Source organism: Octopus sinensis, linkage group LG3 (genome assembly GCF_006345805.1).
Source record: "Octopus sinensis linkage group LG3, ASM634580v1, whole genome shotgun sequence".
NCBI classification, from domain to species: Eukaryota; Metazoa; Mollusca; class Cephalopoda; order Octopoda; family Octopodidae; genus Octopus; species Octopus sinensis.
The window spans coordinates 127,838,421-127,852,631 of NC_042999.1; the positions used below are offsets into that span (position 1 = coordinate 127,838,421).

At 38.4% G+C, this 14,211-nt stretch overlaps 1 protein-coding gene across 2 annotated transcripts in view; it reads left to right on the plus strand.

The window, feature by feature from the left end:
* The window catches only part of LOC115209750 (cAMP-dependent protein kinase regulatory subunit), a 57,143-nt gene extending 49,163 nt beyond the window's left edge, over positions 1–7,980 (plus strand). The window contains exons 5-6 of one of the 2 annotated variants that reach the window (XM_036501303.1): positions 5,000–5,091; positions 6,572–7,980. In XM_036501303.1, coding sequence (XP_036357196.1) covers positions 5,000–5,091; positions 6,572–7,050 — 571 coding nt within the window. In that variant the 3' untranslated portion in view covers positions 7,051–7,980. The remainder of the gene's footprint in view (positions 1–4,999; positions 5,092–6,571) is intronic. The other variant, XM_029778260.2, reaches the window with a different exon arrangement.
* Positions 7,981–14,211: the final 6,231 nt, after the last annotated feature.

Here is a 14,211-nt window from a genome sequence, read left to right on the forward strand (position 1 = left end):
GTGATTGTGAAGACCAACCTAAGTGGTCTACTTCACTTTTTATATTTTTCATACCAGTTTTAAATAACATTAGTCATGCGACTTGGAGCAGTATTGTTCAGGAAGATTGCGCTATAATCAGGGAACAGTATTTGTGCTATAGGATGGACATAATCATCCAAAATATTTAGATAATACTTGGCGTTAACTGTGCCATGTAGAATAAATAAAGAGGTAAGAGAATTCCGTGATATAGCTGGCCAAATTATCACAGAGCCACCACTATGCTTCATGGTAAGAGTCAAGCAGTCAGGATTCAGGGCTTCTTTGACCTGTCTCTATACATAAAGTTGCTCTAAAATGAGAAAAAAGGCGAATGACATTCATCAGTGATGACATTGTTGCATAGAGTCACTGATTACTTCCGATAGTCTAGACACTATTTTTTTGCCCCTTAACGATGTTGATGGGGGACAGCAGAGATTTTTAACAGTTGCAACCCCTCATGGTATCTAGTTTCAAGGACTCACGATGACCGGTAGTAGTTTCATTTGAGGTGGGAAATATCAGAGCGTGAAATTATTAAAAATAAAATCATGGAAGTGGTATAGACTTAGGAAGTGGAATAGACTCAGAGGAATATGGTGTGTGTGTGTATGTGTGCGAGGGAATGTGCGTGCGTGTGTGCACGCGCGCGTAGTAATGGATGGATTTTCGGTAACTGTAGTTAATATATAGGCAGTAATAGATGCACGTAGCTTAATAATTAGGTTGTTGCTCTCATGTTCGTAAGATTGTGGTTTCGATTCCTGGACCGGGCTATGTTTTTGATCAAAACTTTTCATTTCACATTGCTCCAGTCCACTCTGCGACGGACTGGTGTCCCGTCCAGGTGGAGAAGATATACACCTCAGTATCTGGGAAACTGGCCTTATGAGCTCGGGAAGGACCTTTGATCCTTTCTATTTTTTCTTGAGCTTTGATGCAGGTAGTGTTTTATATTAGCTTGTATGGGTGTATGTAGGAGTGTGGTGGCGGATTGAAGATATATGAAGTTGTTCAAACAAAAGTCAGTCAAATAAAAGCTGAGTGTTAGTTTTTCAAGTGGTTCCTATTCTGTCAGTTTGCGTGATGATTAAAATTGTGAGTTTAACTGAATTAATGAAAGAGTGTGAAATATATTGTTATGAGTTGGTAGTGTGTACTATTAATAGATTTCTAAACTATTTTTATTTGCTACTTATATTTTTCCTCTTCAATATTTATAAACTCAGTATGACGTCATTTCAACATATGGCGATCTTTTTATAAAATAGTGTTCAAGGTTGCTTTACCATAAGGTTTCGGTAGCACCGTGCACACACACGCACACACACACACACACACACACACACACACACATACACAATACAAACATGCTCACATGTTTGTATGAATGTATGTGATTGTGTGTGCGCGCGTTTCCTGGTTTTATTTTTTTTATTCCTTAGCAATGGAGAAAAACTGTTTCTAGCCTAGAAACAGAATTTTTTCATTGAATTTAGATATCAACTGATTAGTCACATATGTTGCGTGAATATAAGTATGTAAGTACATATACATAAACGGCCGGTTCAAGGTACCGGCAATCGAGCAGTCGCCCGGGGCACCATGGGCTAGGTGGCGCCAAGGAGGGTGTGACAAAAACAAAGACATTTCCAAGACCGTCAGCCTGTACACTCCGAAGTACAGCTTGCCCGGAGCGCCAGCAACCCTAGGTCCGGCCGTGCATATATACATACAAAGATACACATATCTGTATGCACGTATGTATGTATGTATGTATGTATGTATGTATGTATGTATGTATGTATGTATGTATGTATGTATGTATGTATGTATTTATGTATGTATGTCTTTGTCTTTTTAATTTCGAGTAAATTTTGACCGGTCACCTACTTGGTAGTAAGGTTGTGAAAGAAAGTATCTTGTTTTAACCATCGTCCTTTAAATCTTAAGAAGGTCTTTGCAGATTTTTATAGTGCCAGATATCGTGATCATCTGTAGTATATAAATTAAGGATCTGATTCGCTACCCCAAATTCCAAGTCCAGTCATACTTTGCCCTAGATGGGTTGCTATGTATCCCGTTGTCCCAATAATAAAAGGTATGAAGATGAAAGTGTATCTTGGGTATTGGATTGGCAAACTCCGCAATGGTCCATAGATATTTTCTTTCTCGTGTATTTTTCTAACCACATTCGCGTCCAGACATGTATGTATGTATGTATGTATGTATGTATGTATGTATGTATGTATGCATGCATGCATGTATGTATGTATGTATGTATGTATGCATGCATGCATGTATGTATGTATGAATGCATGCATGCATGTATGCATGTATGTATGTATGTGAGCGTGTTTTAAGTGTATACATGAGTACATCGATTTATGTACTTACGCATATATGTAAGTGGTTGTATGTATGACTAGATCTATGGATTTAAGTATGAATACATAAATGGATGTTATTGCAGCAGAAGAAACAGAGAGGGGAGATAGTATGTTCATGAGCAAGAAGTTTTATGCATTACTGTGTGATATTTTGCCTATCAGTATTATTGCTTTGTCTTGGATATCATCTGATTTGTTTGCTTATGTAGCAGTAGTATCACCCCAGATAAGTAGGCAATTCTCCAATAAAGATCATCGACATAGATGCAGAGGAGGTCACTGACATACGAACAGCATTCCAATGGGGCCACGGATATGAGAGGAGTACCGCAGTGGAAGTCATAGATATGAAAGTGAGACTCCTATAGTGAAGGCGCATTGTCTAGTTGTTAGGGTGTTACATTCACGATTGTGAGATAGTGGGTTCGATTCCTGGACCGCGCGGTGCATTGTGCTTTTGAGCAAAGCACCTCATTTCCCGTTGCTCTACGACCACTTCGACATCTGACGTATGGCAAACCCGCACCTTCACAGGTAATGTTGATTTGATACGAGGCAGTGAATAAATGTACAGCACAAACATTTTATCACTACAAACATTATCTGTGCAGGTTGTTCAGCAAGAAATTACAAAACCCACATCTGTGTCTACGACAGTCATCATAAATATCTAGAAGTGAATATTGTTAGAAATGACACTGAGTAGATCGTTAATGTACAGAAGAAAGTGTGTGGGCAACACAATTGATCCTTCAGGAACACCAAAGTGGAAAAAGAACACGTGATCAGCGCACACTCCAATGGTTCAGTCTAATAGTAAACTTCTGGCCCTTCGACTTCAATTTAACAAATATATTCTTATAACAGATGCATTCAAATGCATTGCTGTTATCAAGAACAATGGCATTTGTTTTCGCCGAAATTTCCAAGGCAGACGGTCTCCTCGTGAGTTGCATATTAGAGAACTTCCTAGTATTTATGGTTCTTCAAAAACCTATAAAGTAGAACACTATAAATTTATCATAGATAATCTACGTTATATGAGTACCGATTCCAATTTTATTTTCTTTCAGATCAACTGTATAGTTGTTTATATTTTCATCAGGAGTATTGTAAAAGTTGTATTTTTGGTTATGATGTTTAGTGTTACTGCGATTGGCCACCAGGGTGGTGCACAACCGCTATGGTTTTGTCGTCGTCCATTCATTACAAATAGCTGGTAGACGGATGAAAGTTTAACATTCCTCTCATGTTTCTAGGAGAATTTTCATTTAGATAATATTTCTTAAATGTAACATGGTCATTGAATAATGTAAAACCAGGACCGGCCCTAGGGTTGCTAGCGCCCCGGACAAGCTGAACTTCGGCGTGTACAAGCTGACGCTCGTGGAAATTTCCTTGTCTTTGGCGCCTTGGCGCCCCCTCACTCATGACACCTCGGCCGACTGCCCGAATTGTCGATACCATGAGCCGGCCCTGTGTAAGACATATATCAGGCGTAGGTAATGCAAGGAGGTAATGCAAGGTTAAATGAGATGATACGACATCTCCTCATAACTGTCGACGTACCGTAAGCAATTTTTCATACGTTTGCGCTAACACACTGATATTCTGGCTTGTTTTCAACATTCTGTTATTAATAATAATTATTGTACCTAGCGGACTTAAGCTTATCCTGCACCTTAGCATACAACATTCGGCAAGCCCGGGTTCCTCGCATGTCTAACGGACCAATTCTCATCTATGGTTGTGATTTGATACTATAGGCCCCAGTCAGTGGCGGCTCGTATATAGGCACTGAGGAACTACAGCACCCTTTATTTCCACTCGATATTATCGATAACATTCAATATAATGAGTCCTTTTATCGTTAATTCTTTCTTTATACTTGTACTCTATATAATCCTTAAGCTTAATGTCAGTAACCATCCCCTAGTTTATGAAAAAAATACGAAAATCATTGTATAGAGCTGTGCGCCTCACAGTTCCAGCAACGCGGTGTTTGGCTGTTGTACGCATGCTCACATGTCCGAAATAGGAAGCTTCACGCTAGGGAGAAAGATCACTGTGGTTCACGCAGTGCCGACCCAGGTTTGCTGGTGAAAGGTAGTGCTTCTTTTTGACTCCACGTATGTTGTGCTTAAAAACGTGTTTATATTCTTGAATATAATAAAGTGTAGCATTAGATTATTATCCTGCTTCCAGCTTTAGTGTTGCTGCCAGGATTTGAAAAATAGGGTGCATTCCCCTCCCCTGTGATATATGAAGGATTTTTGAAATGCAGGGGGAAATTCGCGGCAGTGTTCAGTGAACAAATTAAACACACTAGCCGGCAGTAGCTAAAACGCGAACCGATTAAGTTGTGTGTGTGTGTGTGTGTGTGTGTGTGTATTTAGGTAGATAGATAGATAAAGAAGATTCGTAGGATCAGATCATTTTATATGTTTGTTTCCTTTTACACAATATCAAAACAACGGCTAAAAATTTTCTGAAGCAGCACTCCAACTAATTTTATCTACGAACCGTGCGCGCGCGCGTGTTTGAGTGCGTGCGCTCACCTAATTGTATCTACATTATATCTTCAGAAACAGACCAAATGGTAAGACAACCCACCACGACAGACAGCGACGTTCGAGAGTGCAGAAAATATCACTTCTTAGTTCCAACGAACACATTGGTGAGATCTTCGAAATTGTTGTGTCTATAATTATGTATGAAAAACGCAATGGTTCCCCAGCAGGGCTGCAGTCCAACAACTGAAATAAGTAAAAGAAGAAAAAATAATAAAAATCCATTTATATTTATTTGCTGGTTCCCAGCCACTGAAGTTTGGTCATGTTGGAGCACAGCTATTTATGTTGTTGCAGCCTTTCCATTGCCCTTGGTATTTAGTGAATGAAAGAATTTCATACCACTAACCTCATCTGACACTAACCTCATTTGTGTTATGTAAATCTTACATTTTAGCTTGCCAAAGACTAGTTTGAATGTGTTGATAGCTACTCAATACAAATTCTTTTCCTTTTTTTTTTCTTTCTGAGAGCTGATATTAAAGAGTTGTGCTCCTTCTAACCGAAGACCATTTTGTTTCAACCCGAAGAGGAGAGTGTGGGTAAAATAATTATGACATGACTCAGTAAACAAGGAGAGTAAATGTATCTGTTTCTATAGCGATGCCATCAGAATCTTTGATATGCATAAGCTGCTTTAGTTTTGTTACTATCTTCACCGAAAACAAGCATCGTTAAGTTTAAAGTTGACAAATTTAGCTTATATTACTTCTTTATTCTCTGAAGCTAATATATAAAAAATACATGTATGGGATAATTAAAACAAGTATAGTGGATATTTTATGGATCAAACTGTTTGTTTTAGTCTCCAGCTTGAGCCTGATTTTGTATACCAGGTGTATGTAGTTTATATCTAGTTCGGAAATGCAATACTCTGAATTCATGCTTACACTTGAATCAGTTTGCATTTCATTCTCTAGAACTTATAAAATAAATATTTGAAGGGTAATTTTCTATTTGACGTTCGTAAAATCATAGTGATCCAAAAAGTTTATTTCAATATAACATTTCATAAATATGAGTTATATACTCTGCGAACAGTGAACAAAAAGGGAGGAAAATTTGACTTATTTTAGATAGAGTTTCGCCCTGGGCACAGGTGAACATTCTTCGACAATCTACGGTGGGCACACCAAGCAATAAAACCTGCTGAATCTGACAAAGATTGAGCCAGTATCATAATCGTACGCTTTCCATTAATCATCGGTTGATCTGTAAGTATTTCGTTGGGATTCGCAATGAAACGAGGAGCAGCAGGGCGTCCACAAGATATGCTAATCGAGTTGAAGTGAAATTGAAACGAAAACAAATTCGATTTTACGAACGTCAAATAGGAAATTACGAAGTTCAAGATATCACAATCAGTTTAATTCACCCATAAATCTCTTTACACACACACACACACACACACACACACACACACACACACACACACACACACACACACACACACACACACATACACACACAAATGGGTTTTCTTGTACGTTTTAAATAATTTCTAATGGTTAAGTAGTTTCTTTACGCTAGTGTGTAATGTATCATTATATTTTATTTTACACTTTTCTATCTCTCCCACTTATATAGGTTCCCTGGAAATAGTACAGGACATCAGTAAACATCTGGACACAACAACAGTAGCTGGCGAAGTAGAATTACTCGTTCTAGACCGCAAACATTATGAACGGCTTCTGGTAAAAAAACATCCCCAGTCAGTTGAAAGTCTCAAAAAAGAACTGACTATACGCCAGCTTCTCGTATTAAGCCGCTTATATCATCCAACAGAAACAACAGTGATGAAATATGTCACCATGAAGTTGTTAAATGGAGATATGTCGTCCAAACTTACACATCAATACCACCGCCAGCGCCGCAGACATCCTATGATCAACAGATACAACGAAAGTGAGATTTCTCGAAAAGTTAGGACACGACTGCATATGAATTCGAAAAACACCGCGACAATTATTCCAGGGGAAAATTCAAAGAAAATGTTTCTAAACCAATTAGAATATGAACTGCAACTACTGATGATTCATTTGAGAAAAAATGGAAATATCCATTAATTTCATTTGTTTTGAAGAGGAAGAAACTCGAGAATTATTAAATAAAATTTCTTTGCATTCATAAGAACATGACATCATTGCATACAGAGAGAAGAGCAAACTAAACTAATTATTATTAAACAATAAAGAATATTAAACTATAAAGAATTAGTTTAGTTTGCTCTTCTCTGTGTATGCAATGACATCATGTTCTTACGAAGCAGCTAAGTTTTATCTATAAATTCTCGATCTTACTGTTCTTGAAAGTTCGTTCGGAAGTTCCATGAAGAACGAATAACTACAGAAAGATTTATGATTCTTTCCCGAAGTATTGTTACAAATGTCCTGTTGAATAACATTATTCTAATGAAGTTTAAATGACGGAGAGTATGTTGAGATGTTGAGACTTTCAACCTTTGGCAATAATTTAAATTAGTAGTATCACTTTCAGATAGATTGTACAGAAGTGAAATTGGATGGATGTTAAGTATTCTAAAAGTTAATAAAAATGAACAAAAAAAAATCTTTTTTATTAAGTAATTCCGGAAGAAAATTTATTCTGGGTGAGTAATATTTACTTTGAGAAAAAAAAAATCTTTACAGAAACTATATCTGCTAAGCAAATAACCTTCTCTAAATGCCCTGAATACACTATAACATATTCAGAACACTATTTCAGGAAATTATCTCAGTTCTTTTTGAGCATGTAAAAAAAAAATTAGATGGGACAAAATGAGTAAGACAAAGTAAGATAAATTTGCTACTGCAATATTCTTGGATTACATTTGAAAAAAAGTTTCATACACATCAATATCCATCCTCAGATTTCAGAAAGATCAGAGATGCAAAAAAATATATATACTCAACAGCTTCCTCGCGATCTGCTTTAATGGTTCTTGTTCTGCTATATTTATGCACCATGCAGTTAAAATAAAAAAATTATTGCAACTGAACATTACTCATTTTGCCCCACTTAAGACTTCCTATCTCTCTCTCTCTCTTTTTTTTTAATTGAAATTATAAAATTAGATAATAGCGTGGAAAAAAATTGACTTGGAATCCAACAGAGAAAAGAATTTTCATTGTTAAACACCAAAAATTATCCAGATATTTTATTAGCAACGTCAATTACAATCGGGTCGAATTTGAGGGAAAATTTCTTAAAAAATAAAAAGCACCTGTTTCAAATTCTGCTTCAACAACATCTATGCTGACTAATTTTTACTTCCAAAGATGATGCAACAATACAAAATAATGATTGCAATATTTGCAATGTAACGGTTTTAACAAGTAAGGAGAAAATAAATCAGAAATTATTCATTTTACCCCACTTAGCCATTTGTCCACTATCCACCCGCCCACCTACTTAATGAAGCGTAACTCTTCATAGCATACCACAATAATCCTTTCTAATATAGACACAAGGCCTTGAGAAAGGGGTAGTCGATTATATTGACCTCAGCACTCAACTAGTATTTGTTTCATCGACCCCGAACGGATGAAAAGTAAAGCCGACCTCGGTGGTATTTGAGATCAAAACGTAAAGTATCTTTGTTACTCTGCTAACAATTCTGCCAGCTCGCCGTCTTAATAACAACAATATTTTATTTATCATTAGCTTCAAAAAATCGTGCTTGCATGTAATAAACGTAAAAGAACGGGTGTTATAGAATATATTAGGAGAACATAGATAAGTATATCATACAATGAAACGTATAAATTTGATAAAAAATAAAAATTAAATATAAATCTACATTCAACAATAATTAAAATAATATATGATCTAACTTCAAAAGACCATGAAAATGATTAGTCCTCATAACAATGACCTCCTAAAACTCGTCGAAATTACAATACCCGAGATCCCTGAAAACATCTCTGCTGCCGGACTTGGCAAGAAATCACCATCTTATACAAATTTGCACATTTGCAGTTTATAGATTTTTAGTTATTGCTAGCTATCTGTCACCTGGAAATTCCACAAAATCGGAGTCCATTGTAATACTCGCTTCCTTTTTCTTCAGTTCATTTTGTAGTTCTATAAGATTTTTTTCTTTTTTTTCGAAGAACTGAGAACTGAGAAGTACAATTCATCGTGAGGGAGGGACAGAATCGGGCTTCTCTTATGCATTTTCGTCAGTTCTTTTTAGCTCTTCCCTCTGTTTCCAGCTTCCAAACTCTTCTTCATTATTATGAATGATGGGACTGAGTTCCTTGACTTCCTTGTAGAATCTTGGAACCGAGGACAAGGCGATCTTCTTCGATGCTTCCTGAGTTGCTCCCAGTAGTGTCATAAGAACAACTGCCTCTGCTGGTTGTTGCTGGTTATGTATGTATATATGTATGCATGCATGCATGCATGCATGCATGTATGTATGTATGTATGTATGTATGTATGTATGTATGTATGTATGTATGTATGTATGTATGTATGTATGTATGTATGTATGTATGTATGTATGTATGTATGTATGTATGTATGTATTTAAATTCCAGGAGTGTCAGGAATGCTGGAAGAGCATTAGTTGAGGCACCCCTCAGCTTTTCTTAAAGCCTGTCTCTAGAAAAAAGGTCGCTTAGGACATTTTGGGGAATATTTTGCTTGGACTTGAGATCATACCATTTCCACATTTCCGAGACTGCGACCCCCATTTGCATTAAGTAGCTTGACCCGGCTCGTCTCTAGATCATATCAGTTGGGTGCAGAGGGTTCATGAGGTGTTGCGCAAGCCCCATTTGGACCCAAAATTTTGCACAGATATTGATTTGTCAGTGATGGTCATACTCATTTACAAGCTGACATCTATCGCGCGTGTGTGTGTGCGTGCGAGTGTGTGTGTGTGTGTATTCCATCTCTTTGATCAGAAAGTCTTTAAATGACCTTTACTGTCACATGTATAGTAGCAGGACTTTCTGCCCTGAACGACCCGGTGAAAATCTTTTCTCTTAGTACTTATTACAGGACACAACGCTGGAGTAGTTTCGCAGTCTTGTAGGTACATGTTGTTTAAGTGGTTTGCAGTATAAAGATATTTATTTTTTATTGCCCACAAGGGGCTAAACACAGATAGGACAAACAAAGACAGACAAACGGATTCAGTCGATTATATCGACCCCAGTGCATAACTGGTACTTATTTAATCGACCCCAAAAGGATGAAAGGCAAAGTCGACCTCAGCGGAATTTGAACTCTTAACGTAGCGACAGACGAAATACTGCTGAGCATTTCGCCTGGCGTGCTAACGTTTCTGCCAGCTCGCCGCCTTTAGTATAAAGATATTGATAACCTTATAAATCTTTCTTTAAATGATTAGATAACGTGTGAGATGCTGGTATGGTCGATACGATGGTCATCCGGTCTCCTGCTCAACTGAAGAGAGAGAGAGAGAGAGAGAGAGAGTGAGTGAGTGAGAGAGAGAGAGAGAGTGAGAGAGAGAGAAAGAGAGAGAGAGAGAGAGAGAGAGAAACAGACAGACAAACAGAGGAAATGACTTTCGTTACGATATCCGAGACATAGCAGCTCTTCATCATAGACCATTCGATTTTGTTTGTCAAGAAAGAACACTCCTCTTAGATGTTGTATAATGTCTATTCGTGTTAATATCACACTGGTTTAATTTTTTGTTCGTTAACCTGCATCGCAAAGTTCCAACAACACTGGAATACTGCAAGAAGTAATTCCTTCCAAAAGTCGTATATGATTGGATAAAGAAGTGTCCACCATGCAAAAATGACGCATTGTTGAATGGTATCGACCGTAATTTATGATGTCGAAGTAACCCAGTGACTCAGTGCTGGAACGAAATTTGCTTAGGGGATGCAAATCCAGTTTTCCAGGATGCTTAAAGTGTTTTCATTGCTCTCACCACCACCACCACCACCACCACCACCAAAATTTTAGGGAGTACACTTGCATCTCCTGTTCCCGAGCCTATGCCAGTGACAGAAAAGGATATAATAAAAAAAATCAATTAGTTGACAAAAATGTGAGAGATGCTGTTGATAAAATGGCTATCCAGCTTTCAAGGTTTCTTTGTCATGAATTCGTTACGATCGACCAAGAAAAGACCTAAAATGATGATAAATTGCATACAATAGTTCTATACAGTGTGCACTGTATCATGCAAATGCATTTCGTCGAAAATTACACCTGTGCCTTTCAGGATGTGTAATCGGCGCATTGGAGACAGAAGCAAATTATCATATTTACTGTTATGATACATCATCATGAATCATTCTATCCTTTTGTTATCCTGATCAATAACGGTAAATCTGAAAAGCGAGTGGTCACAGCATTCATGGCTATATTTTTTTTATGAAGCTTGTTATAAATTTCCTCCATCTTACGTGATAAACATCGAGACTGATGAATCCTATAATCAGTTTTAAAAATAAGTACAACTTTGCTGTGCTAGCAAAATTTTGGCTGGTACATCACGCCGTGCAGCTTCTCTTTAATTTCATTTTCACGTGTCACGAGAAAGGACTTGGAGACAATATCAAAACGATTATTCATTGCCATGTAATGACACGACTTTGGCTCGAAAATCGGTCACAGCATCTAGAATGATTACTAAAGTTATAACCATGTCTTTAAGAGATATGCAATAAAATGCATGTTTGGGTCAAGTGGAATCAGGTGCCTTATATGTCCGATACACTTAATACTCACCACTTCAAAGCTTACCACGCTGAAGTAGAAAAATAATGGTATAAAACAGATGTCACCATCTGTAAGCTCGATAACTTTCTCTTCATTATTGCCATGTCTGAATTCGAGGCCGCGATAGATTAAACAGAGGCCGTTGATATTTCTGGTGAGAATTTGCTTGTGTTTGTATGCGTGACTGTGCCGGTATGAATATGACGAAGCCGACTAGCGTGTCTGGCGAGAATGGAATTGTATCGGTGGTTAAGTCCTATATGGATGATTCGTCGTGTAATGGTGTTTCTATATTCGAACGGACGAAAAGGAAGAGGGAGAAAACCAAAGAAAAGAGTTCGAACGACCTTTCGTTCGCCTTTCAAGTATTATATGTGTAGAACGACCGTGCGAAAGGAGAGGTAACGAATGAATGACTGACTCCTTTAATACACCGCACGGTCGCTTACAATAAAAGCAATATGGATGAATGAGTACAAGTGCCAGAAGAAAAAGAAAGACGACTCAACCGACAGAATGTTAAGAGAAAGGTTTTATTTAGGTGTTAGCAGAGTGTGCGTCTGTGTGTGCGACATAAGTACATATATAATAATAATAATAATGATAATAATAACAATAACAACAACAACAACAACAATAATAATAATAATAGACAGGCCGTCATGCATACATAATGTGTATGTGTGTACAAACAAGCGTGTATGCGTGTGAGATAAAATACAGAGCATAGAAAGAGTCTGCAATAGAACGCTAGATGAATGTTCACACAAGATGCACATTGGCGCGTAATAGAGCAAGAGACAAATTGCGCCAATGCCAACCAATCAGAATAGTGGACACCACAGGGTCCAAACGGCCGAAGGTTAGCTGTTATCTGCTACGTCCGTATTTATGTTATATATAACAGAGAGAGAGAGAATTTCACTAAGCGTCCGCTACATTTGCAATGAACAGTATGTATCCAAATGTTGGATACAAACTATGTGAAGATTATACGAAAATTGCTCAACATGTGATGAGCTAGGAAGCTTCATCTGCAATGTGTGCACGTAGTCTATACGGTATTTCAAACGTACGTTAATGCGTTGTGTTATGTTGTTTCTGTTGAATAGCTTCTGTTTCATATTCATTAGTTTATAAAAAGTTGTACTCATGATTCCATTATGAATATTCTATGACTCCATCACGATAGTCTACTGGTCGTGAAAATTGGATGAGCGGGTTAAATTGATTAAGCCATTCATTGAGCTTTGGAATATGGCGCAGGAAAGACTCACAGACGCAGGAAAGGATCGCAGGTCACAGGAAAGGATCGCAAGACGGATTCTTCAAGCTGATCCAACCAGCAGGAGACCTAGAAGTAAACCTAAAACGAGATAATTGGATGATATTCATAGTCTCAGTTAAGCCCGCTTGGGATCCAGCCGGAAAGTATAATGATGATTGCTTCTGACAGAATCCTATGGAGAAAGTACCTGGGGACACTGCCTTCATGACCTTTCCAGGAACAGTGGGCGGAAAAGGAAAATAGATGTGTAGCAGAAGGGATTGACAAAATAAAAGAGATCAAATTATTCTCTCTCCCTTTGATTTATAGTGGTTGTTTGGACGTAGCAGAGAACACTTAGGTACAAAGACCAGGTTGTAACTATTGCTCTGACTGGTGAGTTTTTAGGTGAAAATTGTCCTCTAAAAAACAGTGCCTGTTAACACGGTCAACTAATCAGATGCGCTAAAATGGATCACGTGTTTTCTTGGCGGAAAACTTTCACCAGCTTCTGGAAGCCCAATATTCTCTATAAGAAAGACAATTTTCGACTGCACTAGGCCTTTGGCACACGCCATGGCACCTGGATGATGAGCAGGTGTGGTCATCGCATGCTGAACTGGTCTTCCTAAAGGTAAAGCCCCTTGTGGACTTAGGTGCATGGATCACGCGGAGACCCAAGTTGGAGGAATGGCGGGAGGAGTGCAGACAAGCGCTTTCCCTCCTCTCTCGAGTGAGCAATGCTGACAGCGGGGTTGCCACAGCGGATTTTTATAGCGGGTTGGTAGAGCTTAAGTCCGACGATGTCCTGGGGGAGACTCTAAGCTTCGATAAGAGGCAGCTAACCGACCTGTTCGGGAGGACTTTCGGGTCGAGATTTCTGGATAACTACCAGAAATCTTTGACCTGGTTGTGCTAACGATCGGCTTTACCGGTTCGAGAAAGGTTGTCAAGGCATGGTTTTGACACCTCCCCTGCGTGTCCGAGGAGCGGGCGTGCCAGTGAAACGGTTACGCACGCCTTCGTATACTGTGAGGAGTTGAGGGAGTTGATGGCCTTTGCCGAACAGCTGATGTCGGATGCAGAAAGAGTACGGCTCTCGTCCGAGTCTATGATAAAGATTGTACCACCTTCCCCTTTCACCAAAGAAAAGAAGGTAGTTTTTGTCTGCGTAGTAACCATATTGAAAGATGTGGTGTGGAAGACGCGAGCGAAAGGGATTGCGACAGGCTAATTCATCTCCGGACGTGGG